General features: G+C 33.0%; 1 protein-coding gene across 7 annotated transcripts; it reads left to right on the top strand.

The window, feature by feature from the left end:
• Window positions 1-1,302: 1,302 nt before the first annotated feature.
• Window positions 1,303-14,781, top strand: LOC108453144 (rho GTPase-activating protein 7-like). 7 transcript variants are annotated; one of them, XM_053024451.1, is made up of 22 exons: window positions 1,329-1,464; window positions 1,544-1,717; window positions 3,069-3,105; window positions 3,439-3,524; window positions 5,331-5,401; window positions 5,476-5,554; window positions 5,717-5,861; window positions 5,975-6,094; window positions 7,014-7,091; window positions 7,218-7,273; window positions 7,352-7,421; window positions 7,769-7,856; window positions 8,010-8,253; window positions 8,711-8,932; window positions 10,038-10,385; window positions 11,135-11,184; window positions 11,472-11,532; window positions 11,620-11,703; window positions 11,924-12,207; window positions 12,974-13,043; window positions 13,567-13,773; window positions 14,184-14,781. In XM_053024451.1, the coding sequence occupies exons 2-22, from the start codon at window positions 1,664-1,666 to the stop codon at window positions 14,370-14,372; spliced, it is 2,643 nt and encodes an 880-aa protein (XP_052880411.1). In that variant the 5' UTR covers window positions 1,329-1,464; window positions 1,544-1,663; the 3' UTR covers window positions 14,373-14,781. The 7 variants fall into 7 exon arrangements, 5 of the variants coding, with proteins under 5 accessions (XP_017606573.1, XP_052880411.1, XP_052880412.1 ...); XM_053024452.1 differs by having other exon boundaries at window positions 3,448-3,524; XR_008277478.1 differs by having other exon boundaries at window positions 1,331-1,717; window positions 14,184-14,464; window positions 14,587-14,781.
• The last annotated feature ends 1,471 nt before the right edge of the window (window positions 14,782-16,252 follow it).

Here is a 16,252-nt window from a genome sequence, read left to right on the forward strand (position 1 = left end):
AAGGATTAATTTAGATAAAAAATCTAAATTTAATATGAAAATAATTATCACATTCAAAATTTAATTTGAATAAAAATTTGAAACCCAAAAATAATTTAACCTTTTATGAAAAGTTACTCAACTAAAAATTTAAATCTAAATATTATTATATGCATAGTTTTTAAATATATTTTATTTATTAATTCAACATTGATTATACAACTCAACTTTATTATTATAATTATAATTGTAAATTATTCTAGAAAATAATTTCAATCTTATTAAATAACAATAATAATATTTTTATTTGTTTTCTTTTATCCATCATAAAGACACATTTCTTATTGTAGTATCTTTTGTTTTTGTCCAATTATATTTGATGAAAAATTTTAATGTTCGAATAATATTAGAAATTAAATTTCATCAAATTAATACTAAATTTCAAATTAAACGAAAATTAAATAAATTTATAATTAATACTAAAATTATTTTATTAACAAAATTATAAAAATTTAAATATAATAATATTAACAATTAGCTTTCAACAAATCAACTTTAAAATTTAAATTAAACACTAAAATTAACATTATTATATTTGAGTATCAAAATATATAACTTTTGTCAAATAAATATATCAAATTGGACAAAAAATAATATAATTACCACACTAAAAAATATCAAACTCGATATCAAAGCATATATTAAGCTTAAAATAAATTAAAACTTATTGCTTTACAAATCCTCATTTAGATTTTGATAAAAAAACATTTTATTAAATTGATGTGATAAATAAAATAATATTAATACACTTAATAAAAATTTATAAATATCAAACTAAAATGACAAAAATAAACATCTAGAAATGTAAATTATATTGTTTACAAACATTAAAAAAATCAAAAGAAAATGTCATTGATGTGAAATTATTCAAAATTGGAAGTAAAAATATTATGGAGGATTTTGTATTAAGATTTAAATTATAATTAGTTATTTTATTGAAAAAATGAATAAATTAATTATTTATACATTAGATCTAAAAATAAATGGATTATTTCTATTAAAATTTCAAAAGATTGTACTGTTAAAAATTAGTTAAGGTGTGAGAATAATCAAGTAGTGACATGTGGTGTATAGCTCATTATAATGTATAAAGATAATTTTTAACAGTAAAATAAATAAAATTTTAACCAAATAATATATTACTTTTTTATTTAGCGTATAAAAATTAATTTACTTATTTTTAATAAAAAAAATAAAATACATCTTACAAGGACCTTGGTGGTACTTTTACCAAGGAAAATGATATTTCCAAAGGCTGATGTGAGTAGGTGAAAAGCATATACAGTCTTCCAACCTACTCTAAAATTTAACAAAATAATATATATACATATATATAAAATAAACAATGAAATGAAATGTGAGGAAAAAGGAAAAGAAATGAAAAACAGAGATAAAGCATTATTACTTAGGGGAAAATGCAGATTGGTATATTTGTAGAAAAACCCTAATCTTGAAGATTCACTTATTATTTGTTCTAAGCTTTAGATCTTTGCTTCGATTCCAGTTAACTCGCCGATCTACTGTGTTGACTCAATGTCGAAATACTGAGCGTTTGGTGAGAAGTTGAAATGCTGAGGAGTTTTTGATATATATATTTTGAATATTTCAATGTTATTCAGCGAAAATGTCGGCTTCGTTAGCGGCATTCGAGCGGCCTAGAGGAGGAGCCTCAAACACGGTAACATCTATTTGTTCAATTTTGTTTTTGATTTTTTAGATTTAAAAAAATTGTTTGGTTTATGAGAAAATTGAATGTGAATGGAAAAACTAAAATTTTGGATCTTTTTGTTGTGAATTGTTTGGATTTATTATTTGATGTTCCGGATAATGTAGTTTTGATTAAGGCATTTACATTAGCTACTGATGCTAGAAGTTGAAAGAATTTGATATTCTTAAATTGAAGTTCATTTTTTCTTTAGTGGTATTATCATCATCTAATTCCAAAGAAAGAAGGGCTTTTAAGACGACTGTAATAGGGAAAATATTGAAAACTTGAAAACGAAATAGAGATTAATAATGTTGTTTAGATCAAATTCGAAGTGTTGGGATTTTGATTCCAGCTAATTTAATACTGAAATGTCAAATATGTAAATAATTAAAATGAGATTTATGATTTTCGTTGATATCAAGTCTTTAGTTGATATCTAGTTCCAAGTTCGAACCTCGAGAAGCCATCCTCCTTTCCTTCCCCTTGTAGGAAAAAGAAAATTGCACCGTTGCAATAAAGCATGGATGGAATCGAACTGAATTTTATCTAAAACGAGCTCGAATGATCAGCATCAATAAAATGGCCTGCACATTTCATTTGCCCCCCCTCTTTTGTTCTAGGGTTTGTGTAAATGTGCAAAATAAACTTCTAACTGTTTTATAACGAGAAAGTTGTCATGCTGTTTGGTATATAATTTGGTGACTTAAGAAGCATTGCATCACGTTGGAACAGAAAGTTTAATGAAATCCAGATGGGTAGATCACATAAAAAAGGAAAAAGATATATAGAGGAGCTCAGAAATTCGACCAAAACCCTTAATCTTTGACTTTACACTTTCCATTCTCACCGGTACAATTTTTTAAATCTAAAAGCTGTAAGCTGTTCTTCCACTCTATCCTAGATATCTTAGTGCCCTATGGATCTTAGATGCCTCAATTCATGGTCTACATAATATCTGAGCTACTTGGAATTTGATTCACTGCCTATAGACACATTTTAATAATGTCAACAGTTGAATCCATGCATTACCACAACTTTGGGTAGTTCATAATTTGTGAGAAAAACAAAGTAGACTGTGATGTGGTAGCAAGAAAACAGCCTAGTCATTTTGTGAATAAACATTGTTTCAATCATTTAACTTTTCACAGCGTTAACTGACCGCACAGCTTTAAAAAATTTGGGCTTTAGTGGTACCTCCAATGATGCACATGCTATATATGCACCATGGAATTGATTAAAAACACTTTTGCCAGAGTATAATTAATTCTACACGAGGTGCTTGGTGCACTTTCATGGCTTCTAACATGCGCCTGTTTTGCAGGTTTTTAAAAGTGGTCCCCTTTTCATATCATCAAAAGGTAAAGAGCTTGATGCAAATAAACTAATTTTTTTTCGACGTCTACGAGCTATATATCCCCGTTTAATTCTGGTCAGTTTTTTTATCCGCTGTTTGCTTTCATCCCTGCTTTTAAGTTATTTTCTTAGATATAAATTCCCTCAACAATTGTACTATTCGTCCATGGGTTTTACGTGTATAAATAATGCTTATGTCTATGCATTTTACTTGGTAAGAGAGTAATTGCCTCAACTTGCTGCACATTTCCTCTTATGTACAACCATATCTGTAAATTTCTTAGATAGTCCATTGATTCAATTATTAATATATAGCTTATTTACAAGTTCGTGTCAAGCTTCTGCAGGGATCGGATGGAAGTCTTGGAAGAAGAGGTGGTTTATCCTCACACGCACTTCATTGGTGTTCTTTAAAAATGATCCTGTTAGTACCTATCATCCTTTCATTGTATGAGTAATTATAGCATGGCTTATTTATTTTTTCGATATATAAATATTCTGTTTTACTGATTTTTAACATTTATGTGTGGCCAAAGACATGCTACTATTAGTAATCTGTTGTTTGATTGTTAACTTCATAGTGTGATTTTTATTGACTTTATAAAACAGGAATTTTGGACAATGACTGTCGTGTTTGCATATTAAAAACTAAAATATTCTCTTGCATCATATTCAATTTATTTGTTTTTTTTGCTCACCTTCTTATACTTTATGCATATTTCATGTCATTTCAATGCTTTAGTTGTTGGAATGGTTTAATAGTATACTTTAAATCATTCAGAGTGGTTGCACATAGATTAGGATGATTAACTGTATGCAAGACAATACTACAAGTCATCACAGGAATTTGGGAGAGTGGTTGTGGACCATTCTATCATCAATATGCTATTTGGTAGTAAAGAATGTGCATGTTGGGGATTCTTGATGCTTAAATGATGGCATATGATCATTACAGTCCTATTAAACATATTTGATTATGTTTTTGGAAAAATATTTAAGAGTGAAGCCTTGGTATCATCGTTGTCTTGAAGGAAAGAGACAAGTGGAAGGCATTCTCCATTTGGCAATTGTGACATAGCATAAACATTATCTTTACCGTTAGTCATAACATTTGCATGTGGTACTTGTTGGCAAGGATTTAAAGAATCCATTTTGTTAGAGGGGATTTTAGAGGCTGTAGGATTCCTGCTGAGCTATATTCCCTAGATAATAATGAGGAAAATACAGATTTCTGTTCTAAAAGCTAACAGATGGATGTCTAAACAGAGAAGATTCATTGTTTTGGAGACTTGGCAGAACTTTAAGGTTGGAATTTGACCTAGGGAGATATTATTATTGTTGACAATGGGTTGACTGTCCTCACTAGGTTGTTAGGGATGGAACTCTGGCTCAGAAGAGATTGTGCCTTTATGATCTTGCAACCACATGTGCTTCCTTTCCCCAATTTGAGAGGATGGGGTGCTTCATGACTTGTCACCTTTTCATAATGTGACATGTTTGCTTTGCAACGTTTAGGGTCCATTGGTTGTTAAGGTTTTTTCAAATTTGCTATAGATGATCTAGGTACAAACAAGTATGACAAATCCTGTTAAGGTTTTGGCCCATGCCTCTACAAAAGTTATGAGCAAATAAATTTCCTGTATTGGTTGTAAAACTGGACTTTGTGATTGGATGGAAATACTTAGCATGCCACTCTTTATGGCGAATGGTCTAAGAGAAAGTGAACATTAAGTGCATGGTAACAGAAGTATAATCTTGTCTAGCATTCTCCCCTTTATCCTAAAGGTAAAAGGTCAAAATCGCTTACAGAAGTCGTGGAGATCTTTTGGAACAGTTACTATGATAGGAGTTTCCATCTTGATGCAAGTCCAACATAGTGGTTTGAATGGAAATGATGTAATAATCCACATCTTTTGCATTCGGGTTTAGAGAAGGTGAAATGTTTGAGCCTGCAATTGGTTCTGTGATTTGATCTTTCTACGTGTTCCTTCCCTTCCATCTATTTATTTTAAGAGAGGGAAAGGGGAAGAGATTGATAATTTTCATGTTTCACTTTTTAACGCGTTCTTTTTAGAGATCTTATTTCCAGGACTTAATCAAGACAGATGCTTATTGCTTTATTTCCCTGCACAGATAATCCAACCAATATCTTGCATTTTCTGTATTAAATGTTATTTTAAAGTTTATTTTCAGGATTTAATTGAAACAATTTGCTTTAATTTTTATGCAGAGTGCCCTACCACAACGAGGTGGTGAAGTAAATTTGACTTTGGGGGGCATTGATTTGAATAATTCTGGAAGGTATGGATAGTCATTGTGTGTTTTCTGGGATAGTTGGTCACAACGGTCTTGCTTATAGTTCCTCTTGTTTGCAGTGTTGTTGTTAGAGAAGATAAAAAGTTGTTGACTGTATTGTTTCCTGATGGGCGTGATGGACGGGCCTTTACCCTTAAGGTGCATCACTCTAGTTGAATATTGTTTCAGCTAATATTTTATGTACTTGTTTTCTTCTTCCTCCTTTTTTTTATGAAGAAAATTATTTGAACTACTTGTAGTACATGATTTTCCTGAAGAATATGTTAAACAAGCTAACACCATGTTGCTTTATAAATTCAGGCGGAGACATCGGAAGATTTGTACGAGTGGAAGACAGCTCTAGAACATGCCCTCGCACAAGCCCCAAGTGCTGCACTTGTCATGGGACACAATGGGATTTTCCGAAATGACACAGCTGATGCAATAGAAGGGTCATTCCATCAATGTTTGTTCCCCATAGTTCCTTCTTAAATTTCTTTGATGATCACCATTCATTGTCTGCCAATTTTGTTTTGCAAACTTTCCACTTATGTTATTAGGTTTTTGGGTTCTTCTTAGGGAGAGACAAACGCACTGCTAAGTCATTGGTTGTTGGGAGACCTATTTTGCTCGCACTTGAAGATATTGATGGGAGCCCATCATTCCTAGAGAAAGCTCTGCAGTTTCTTGAGAAGTTTGGTAAGTGTTGATTTTGAATCGTGAGTCGTGACTATTACTTGTTACTTAAGCTCTTCATTAGGTCTGATGGAAGGTGGAGTCCTTCTCACATACAGTTGTCTTGTCTAGAATGTTGTCTTAATCTGTGGAATTTGTTTATGCTTGTAATGAAAACAGTAGGGAAGATGCGTGACCATCCATTTGGTTACAGCATAGAAATCCATAGCTTATGTCTTCAAACATTGTTCTGCTGCAATGAACTCTGGGATATTTAAATTTCTTCTTGTACATTATATCTGAAAGAATCAGTTTGGGGAGGTTTTGTATTGGCCTTACACATGCACACCACATGCAGAAATAATCAGATTGCAATGGTAGCCAACTGTAGGGTTGGTGTTGCTTCAAGTAAAATCATTAAGGATTAATATGAAACTAGCAATATGATTTTCTTACTCCTTTTCTTCTGCCCATGTAGCCGCTGATTTTTTGCTTTTCATTAGGTCCTATGCCTTTCTGTGTACTGCAAATTAAGATCCTCTTCTAGGGAAATAGTTTGCCTTCTCCGTTGTACTTGTAATCTAGAATACGGACGAGCTTTGGTGAAAATTTTGTCCACAGAGATCCTTTTGATAAATAATATTATTTTTCCTCATATTTGGTCTGGCTTTCTGAGCTATATCATCTATGCTAGATTGCTCAACCCCACCTGCAGCCATGCTTTTCTGGCATTCAATGAATTTGGGATATTTAGGATGTGTAGTTAAACTTTATGATCTGCTTGAGTTTGTCAGACTAACTAGTAGCAAGCTTAGTTTTGGAATAACAAACTGGGAAATTTTAGTGGTTACATGAAGAGACCTGAAGTAGATATGCTGAAGAATGTTCCGTGCTTTTTTGTTACTACTTTGTCTTTCACTTTTGTATGATGTTTCTTCTGCAGGAACTAAAGTGGAGGGAATTCTACGTCAGTCTGCCGATGTTGAGGAGGTTGACCGTAGAGTTCAAGAATATGACCAAGGTACTAATTGATGATTATTTTAGATTATCAACATATTTGCATATCTGGATTCCTCAATTGGTGGTTATTTTGTTAACATGCCATCCAAATTAAGCTATGCTACTTTTCATCCTTTTTGTAATGTAGGCAAGACTGAATTTGATTCTGATGAAGATGCTCATGTTGTGGGAGATTGTGTTAAGGTAGTTTTATTAATACATTATGTCATTTATAGTTTTCCGATTAGTGTCCCCTAATCAGCCAAGGTGTTTGATTTACAGCACGTACTAAGGGAGCTGCCCTCATCACCAGTTCCTGCATCCTGCTGTACTGCATTGCTCGAGGCTTACAGTATGTGTAACTACTTTTATTTTATATTTTCCATGTTTTCTCAAGTTTTTATGTTGAGTTTTGACAATACATATTTAAGATTTTAGATGATATATACTGTTATAAATCCTCAACATGCATTTTTGTGTCTGAATTTTGTGCATTAGACGTTTATTTTAAAATAAAAAAAAATAAAAAAACTTTTCTTATGAAGTTATGATGCTTCACATGCTTGCTTCTGTCTCAGCAGTTCTTTGTTTGCAAGTCCTTTTTATGTTTCCTTTTTTCAATGATTTTTTGCATTTTAGTGAAATAATTGTTTCATGTGTCTATATGAGCTAATACTGAGTTACGTTGTATTTGATAAGAAATTGATCGGAAGGAAGCCCGGATAAATGCAATGCGCTCTGCAATATTAGAGACATTTCCTGAACCAAACCGGCGCCTGTTGCAAAGGTAAAACTTTCTTGGTTGCGCTAAGTCGTGATTCATTGCTAAGAATGCCATTAGCTATCTAGTTGTATCACTTGGTTGTGCTCTGGAAGATACATGGAAGGTCTTATAAACATTTTTTGATTTATATGACTTGATATGCATCATGTTTTATAGGATTCTTAAGATGATGCATACAATCTCATCTCATTCACACGTGAATCGAATGACTCCGTCTGCTGTGGCTGCTTGCATGGCACCCTTGCTTTTACGCCCCTTATTAGCTGGTGAATGTGAATTGGAGGATGACTTTGATGTTACTGGTGATAATTCTGCCCAGCTTCTTGCTGCTGCAAATGCTGCTAATAATGCTCAAGCCATCATTACAACTCTTTTGGAGGAATATGAGAATATTTTTGACGTAAGATGCTCTCATCTTCTTTGTTGCTTGATATGGTTTAAATGCTCTACATGATTTGTGGTAAAATCTGAGTACATCTTTCATAAAAATAGTTTGTATTCAAATGACATGTCATGAAAAATAAGTTGTACAAACTTCGGATTCTTGAAATTATGTTATTATAAGTTCTATAGCATTTACCTATAAATTTTAATTAAGCATAATCTCATTTAGAATGCTTTTGATTTGAATGAAGTTAGTAGCTAGTAGAGCTGCTGTGAGAGTGAGGAGAATGTCATTTTATGCTGTCACTAAGTAGTGAAAGCTTGTCCCTCCTTGTAATATCTATAATGACGGTGAAGCTTTTTTATCATATAGTTTCAAAAAAAAAAATGTTAACCTTTGCATAATCAGAGCCCAATGCATGTTGTCACCTTTAACCTAGTACTATTTGTGGTGATGATTTGTGTTGTTTCAGGATGAAAGTCTACAAAGATGTTCTATTTCAGCTGATTTTCGGATTGAAAATAGTGCTAGTGAAGATTCCACTGATGAGGAAAATCCAGATATGAAAGACAATGGCTACCATGATGCAGAAAATGAAGCTGATCCAGACACAGACAATGATCCTGAACGTGTGCTTAGTGGAAAACTAAGTGAAAGCAGTAGCTATGCAGGCAGTGATCTATATGACTACAAGGTTCTTTATAACCTCTTTTCTCTAATACAAATAAAGTTTATACATCCATGAGTGAACACTGGGCCAGGCTGGGGCCTGGCCTGACGTGATGCTATTATTGTATTTATAATGTAATTTCATTGTTTTAAAATATCATTAAAAATGTAAAATTCCTTTATGATATTAATAATAAACACAATAGGGACAGCCAGGTTAGGTCAAGCTCATGCCTAGGTTTCAATATGTCAACCGGTCCCCACTTCTGGAAACCTTTGCACATGCACATGCACATGCGTGTTCACTGACTTGACACGGGACATTGTTATGATGTCTGCTGTTGTGATTAACGTTTTGGAGATGATGTCAGGATATCTTGGATGTGGAAGTTACTTAAAGGTCCTTTGGTTGTTGCTGTAGTACTCTTGTGTTGAACTTGAGAAGTTGATGGGTTTCATATGTTTTAACAATCCATTTCCTTGCTCTTTAGTGCATGCTCTGCTCTCAGGAATCATATATTTTGATTCTTTCAGAGAATTTGTGATTGTACAACTATAATAATCATGTCCTATGGACAAGAAGTATCTGGGCTCGTAATTATCTGTGAAGGGTATTATATGTTAGAGCATACTATTCATAGAATTTGAATGGTTTCAGTTTCAACGCGTACTTTGAGATGTATTTGTCATTTGATGGTTATATAAACAGTAAAAGAAGTCATCTGTATGTTATGAAAAAGCATTGAGTAGTTAGGGGAACCGGTGTAGATAGTTTCATTTTGTGCTCAATTTTAATGAATGATTTGCAGCCACAAGAAAGAAAAAGAAGCAAAGAGTCAAGCTTAAAGTCATATGTAATAAAGCAAAATTCCATATTAAGTATCCTATGAAGAGCATGCTTTTACACGTGTGACTTACCCATCTAGTTTAAGTTTACTGCTGCACATTAGGCATTTAGCTTGATAAAAGACAGGCTGAACGAATGAAACTTTCTAGTTTGTGTTGTAGGTTGCTGATTGGTACTTTCCTTCACTCAAACAGTTGCAGAACTTGATTGATAATCCCTTTAACTAATTGGACTTTCTTTTGTTTTGTTTTTTTTTCTTTCTTTTTTGTGTGTGTGTGTGCAGGCATTTGAGGATGATGGCTCAGATGTTGAATCCACCAGAGACAATCATGCTCAGGCTGAGAATACAAGCTTAGTTGTAGATCCTCCAAGGATGAGAGACCCTGATGCTCAGCTGGAGGAACAGGCTAAGCAGAATAAAGGAAATGAAAATCAAATTAATGAGACAGATGTCTCAAGTGTGCTACCTACTGGTGAATCTTACCGATCAATGGGTGAGATTCTGTCGTCAATGGATCCTGGCCATCCTATATCTTCACCTGGGCTTGAATCTTCCACTGAGAAGCCAGTTGGTAAAGCTAAAGGCTCAAGTCTTAATGCTAAGAGATCAACATTTTGGGGAAGAAGTAACGTGAGTTACCATTTTTTGATGCATTATTTAATTACGAGGAACTCTCAAATCAGATGCATTAGATACATCAGACTAGGGGGATTAGAAAATTGATCTTTGAAAGGAGTCTTGAAAATTAAGTTAAAGGCTTTATTTATTGCATCTTCTCTTTATATTTCACTTCTATTTTCTAGGATTTCCATCACATAGTGCCTGGAACTGCAAGCCCCCCAAATTCTTTCATTATTAGATAGATAAATGCTCTACACCATCCAAAGATTGCATTTATTATTCTCAATTTAATGATTCTGGTTGGCGTAGCTTCATCTTTTATCGAACTGTCCTCAATTACCAGTTTCATTTTACCTAGTAATTATCTTTTCTACATGTAGTAAATCTTGACAAATACTTTTGGTGCTGAGATCATTTGGAGGGTACTCTTTTTTTATACACTCAAATAAAACTGCATCAGTGGCTAAGAAATGTTAATCTTAATGAAAATCCTGTTTTTCATAAGAATTGCCTAATTTACATATCTGACTGACTTGATAATGTGCAATCTTTTGCTCTGTTCATGGTTAGAGTTTATAAAGGAACATACATAGCCAAACAAACTATTACTGAACTTCTCTTCTCGCATCTTTGCAACCTATGTTATTCCCTGCTTTGTTGATGGACATGCACGTGCTTTGGCGTTACCCTCACTTTCTACAGTTTTGATTCACATAGTAAAACCATGCTCACTTTAATCTTCGTTGACTTCGTTACAGGCTAGAAAGACACCATCAATGGAATCTGTTGATTCTTCGGGTGAAGAAGAGTAAGATGCTTACTGAATCTTTATATTTTGCATTCTTTTTAACTAGTATGTCTGCATTTCAAAACCATTACTCTGGCTTTGTGCTTTTGCATCTCCTGCTTTCCCAAGCATGACCTATTAGTATCCATCTTGAAAATATATCTACTTATTTTGACTTGATAGTTTCATAAGATGTCCATACGGTAAAGTGGTGTGCTTTTGAGTTCTTATATAACTGAAAAATATTTTTTCGTCTCATGTCTGCCACATTATAATGGCATAAGCAATTTGTTATTTTTTTTTCCTAGGCTTGCTATACAGAGGCTTGAGATCACAAAGAATGATCTACAACATCGTATCGCAAAAGAGGTAGCACTACTTTCCTGAAATCATCCTATGCCCAAATGGAGAATTATTTTCTGTTTCCACTGACAGATTGCTCATTACCTATTGTAGGCTAGAGGAAATGCAATTTTGCAAGCTAGCTTGGAAAGGAGAAAACAAGCTCTACATGAACGTCGTTTGGCACTTGAACAAGATGTATTTCTTTCTTACCATTTGCACACTTATTCCTTTAAAAAAAAAAAAAAAAAAAGAAATTGCTTGCTGATTTTAACACTAATTTTCTGCAAGGAGTTGAGTCTTCAGGACATCAACATTACTTTTAAGAAAACTATTCTCTCTTATGCAATTATCTAACCTTTTGTTCAAGAATCAGATTGCTTAAGTAGTGTTCCTACATACCTGTAAATGACTGTAGGTCTCTAGATTACAAGAGCAGCTACAAGCTGAAAGGGATCTTAGAGCGGCTCTAGAAGTTGGATTAAGCATGTCATCTGGACAATTTTCTAGTTCCCATGGAATGGATTCCAAGACAAGGGCCGAGCTTGAGGAAATTGCTCTTGCCGAAGCTGATGTGGCTAGATTGAAGCAGAAAGTTGCTGAACTCCATCATCAACTGAATCAGCAACGGCAACATCATTACGGTTCTCTCTCTGATGCATGTGACCGTTATCAGCATGTCCAAAATCATAACTCTCAACAGTGAGTTCATTGAATTCTTTTCAATACAGGTTACCAACATGTCTAAACTAGTAAAACTGACGGACTCAATGAGGTCTTAATAAATTCTTTTAGACTTATGTCTTTTGAAGCCTTTTGGCTATTAAGGTGAATTCAAGCTTATATTGCTTGGACACAGGTGTAAGTGTCGAACGTGGGCATGTTCAATTTTTTCCAAGTTTTCCATGTATTTGGAGGGTCCTTGGAGGATCATATCCTCATAACCTATTTGAGTATGTGTTGGACACGGGTGCTTAAGGAAAAATAAAGTTTCGGAATAACATAGCATTCAAGCCCTTAAGAAGATGCAGTTCTTACAATATGCTTGAAGACATGGATCCGTATTGCTGGCTCTTGAGTGGAGTGTGGGAGGAGAGCCATCTTTTTGTAGCTTCTAAATCACTAAAGCCGAAATCTTCTGCAATAAGTCGGGTTTTTGGTTTGGATGGGATGTGGTCACTACCAAATTTTCAATAACCCAATAATTGAATCCTAGAGAGAAAACTTTTGCAACATGTTTATGAACTGTTTTCACCGTCTTGTAATGGTAGTTATTACATTTAAGGGTGATTTTGAAGGATTTCTAATTATTGATACTTTACACTGTTATATCATTTTTGATGCACTTACCCGAAATGGTAAAATTTAAATGTCTATGAAATTTGTCTGCTAAAGTGTTTAGATGCAATTCTTTTAGTAACCTTCCCTTTCCTGTATGTAAAATGTATATTCCTTTTAATGTCTGCAGGAGGTTTCTCCAGCAAGATTTTGACACAACCCTTGCTTATTGTAATCATGAGAGGAAACAAAGAACAGAGGTATGTCTTCGGTTTCTTTTAGATAATCTATGCACAGATCGGTTGATTGAATCGAACTTTAAAATTTATTGGCTTTCATTATTTTATTACTTTGGTCTGTTCTAGAGTTTTAGAGCCAGCTTGGCCCGGCTGTTTGACCCAGTTTATAGTTGGGACATTAAAGGTTATCCAGGACGGAAAACCCTAAGCCCGAATTCATTTAATCCTTATGGCTTACTGGCCTTGATTTTTTTGGTCTTTGAGTCCAAAAATGGAAAAGAGAGTGGCTTTGTTGGAATTTAGGCTTTTTTATTGAAATGAGAATGTTGAATGGAAAAACTCTATAAGGAGCAGAAAATTGAGGAAAATAAAAGGGTGGGGGTTGGTTTTTAATTTAAAAAAATCGTTAATGCTTTTGTTTTTCTGCATCCATTCTGGTCGAGCCGAGTCTCTTACATTTAAAGTCCGGCAAACTATGTACTTGTTTTAGTTCTTCAGATATTTTTGTTCAATCCTCATTATTCTTGTTAAAACTATTATGCAGGAGAGTTTGTTAGGGCCAGACTGGAGAAATGTTAAAGGACAGGGATTGGCAATCGGCAACAGCACCAGGCAGCCTACTCGAAAGCAATTTGTGGATTCACCGAACTTGAGTGACTCAAAAATTATTGAGGCATCGCCAAATATGTCTATCAATGAGCTTTGTGCAGTCGGTTCTGCCTCTATCCCTTCCACTTCAAGAGCAGCAGAGGTAAGACCGATTATTTTAGCCATTGAATGATCTTATTCGCCACCAGGAGTCGGTTTGCATTTTGCCCTCTTTACTTAAAAAATGAGCAAATTAGTTTTGGTACATTATATCAAAAAGCAAATTGATCATATTCTGTTAAAATTTTCATTCATTTCTACTGTTAAAAATGACATGCCACGTGTAGCTCATGCTTACATATACGGATTAGATTTTAATCGTAAAAATGGACGGAAGTTTTTACAAAAGGACTACTTTGCTCTTTGATCTATCGTAGAGGGATTAATTTGCCTATTTTTTGAGTAGAGGGATAAAATGCAATCTGGCTCCTAGTACAAGGACTTTCATGGTACTCTTACCGTCCAAAGTAACTTAGACTCGATACTGAAATCCATGGCGTTCTCCATTCACAGGTGATTGATTATACGAGACATTCATCAGCAGCTTCTTCTGCTTTAGTGGAATTAACAACCCGTCTCGATTTCTTCAAAGAACGACGATCCCAACTAATGGAACAGCTCCACAACCTTGATCTCAACTATAGCAGCACATCGGCTCAGGATTTTGTATACAAACCACCGTCATCCCCTCCATGGAACTAATCACCATGGGAGTACAGTTGAAAAATCTGAAGGGACACCATTGCTGTCTTTTGTGTCTTGTTGTACATCCTATGTTTGTTGCATATATAAATGTATTTCTTTTAGCTCTTTTTTCAAATTTTATTTCGTTTTTTAATTATTTTTTTGGTTGGGTTTTTTGAGAAAGTAATTGGATTTAACGAAAATATTTTATATTTTCTTTTTTGTTGGTCAGAACACATTGTAAAGAAAAAAAAAAAGCAGTGAGACTGTCAATGGTTGGTGGAGCTTGGAAATTGGAAATTGGAAATTGGAAATTGGAGTCTGAGGTACGTGTATTATTTGAACGAATTGTCGTTCTATGACTATGATCGTCTCTGCACTGCTAAAAATCTATATATAAATTTATTTCTTTTTATTAAATTAAAAATTACATGTTAAAGATTATATATATTTATCAAGAAAGTATTTGCATTTAATACATATTTTATTAATTATATATATATCTTCTTTAGTACTGGTTAGTATTTTCATTGATTAATAAATTTTTACTGTATTTTGACACACCTGTAAAACAGTAAATTTGAGTGCCCCCAATTTGCTTCTTAGGAAATATTATATAAAATAATATTTTTTCCAAATAATAAACTGAGTAAATTTTTTATTTAAAGGAATACTTGTTATTTAATAGAAATGGCAATTTTAGAGATTGTAAGTGCAAATACATACTAATTACATGTACAAATATATGTTGGGTTTGGGATAATATATATATAATTAGTTTCTAAATTTGTTAATTAGGTTCATTTTGGTACTTGAATTTGACAATCAAATTTATTTTAGTCCTTCAAACTTGAAAAATGTATGGAAGTCTAATGATGTAACACTTTAAAATTGTTATATTATTATTTAAAATTAAAAAATTATATAAATTTTCCGGTGATGTCTCGTGATATAGTCTTGGAGTATTACATGCAGTGTTTTAATTATTGGATTGGAGGTTGAATCGGTTTGACTCTTGATTTTCAATTCAATCAGTTTAATTAATAAATCAACAATAATTAAACAAATAATTAAAATTTAGAAAATTAAAAATAAAAAATTTATTAAAATAGTTCAACCTATTCAATTATTAATTTTGTTTTAGTTTTCAAATTTTATTAATTTCGAGCAATTTCGTCTAAACCTTTTATTTGGACTATTATTTCATTCTTAGTCTAATAGGTCAATTCAATTATATTTCTAGAACGTTGATTATATTAATAAATTTTGACGGAATCTAAATTTAAAATTAATTATGAAAAAAAACTACAAATATTAAAGTGGGTCAAGTTATCAATTTCAGGATAAAAATATATTATCCCATTAAATTATGAGAACCATAAATCAACCAGTAATATGCTTACCTTAAATTTTGCTAATATGGTAGTATATCACTAAAGTGAGGTTGATGATGACGACAAAATTCTCTTTTTCTTCTTAAATTAAAAATGGAAATCATTGACCGTTGGAATAAAACGGAAAACAAAGTAGACGGCTATGATTATCTTTCATTAGCGTGTAAACTAATGGAACCCACTGGTTAGTATAGTTTGAGGATTGGAGTGTGTATTACGGTATTACCGATGCGTGTCGTTATCGATGCCAACGCGCGTGGACAAAGACTCATAATGGGTGCTCGTTGCTCCACTCGATTCTTCAGCGCGTGTAGATCATACTCCTTTTGGCCATTGAATAAAGCTTATTATTTTTACGAGAGACATTACCTATACAAAACTTTCGTAATTTTTGATTAGTTAATATTTTAATAATTTAATTATCATATTTTATATTACATTTATATATATCATATACGTTAAGTTTTGCGTAAATTAAAATTTTAATAATTTATTTTATATAAA

This window comes from Gossypium arboreum, chromosome 13, assembly GCF_025698485.1.
Source record: "Gossypium arboreum isolate Shixiya-1 chromosome 13, ASM2569848v2, whole genome shotgun sequence".
NCBI classification, from domain to species: Eukaryota; Viridiplantae; Streptophyta; class Magnoliopsida; order Malvales; family Malvaceae; genus Gossypium; species Gossypium arboreum.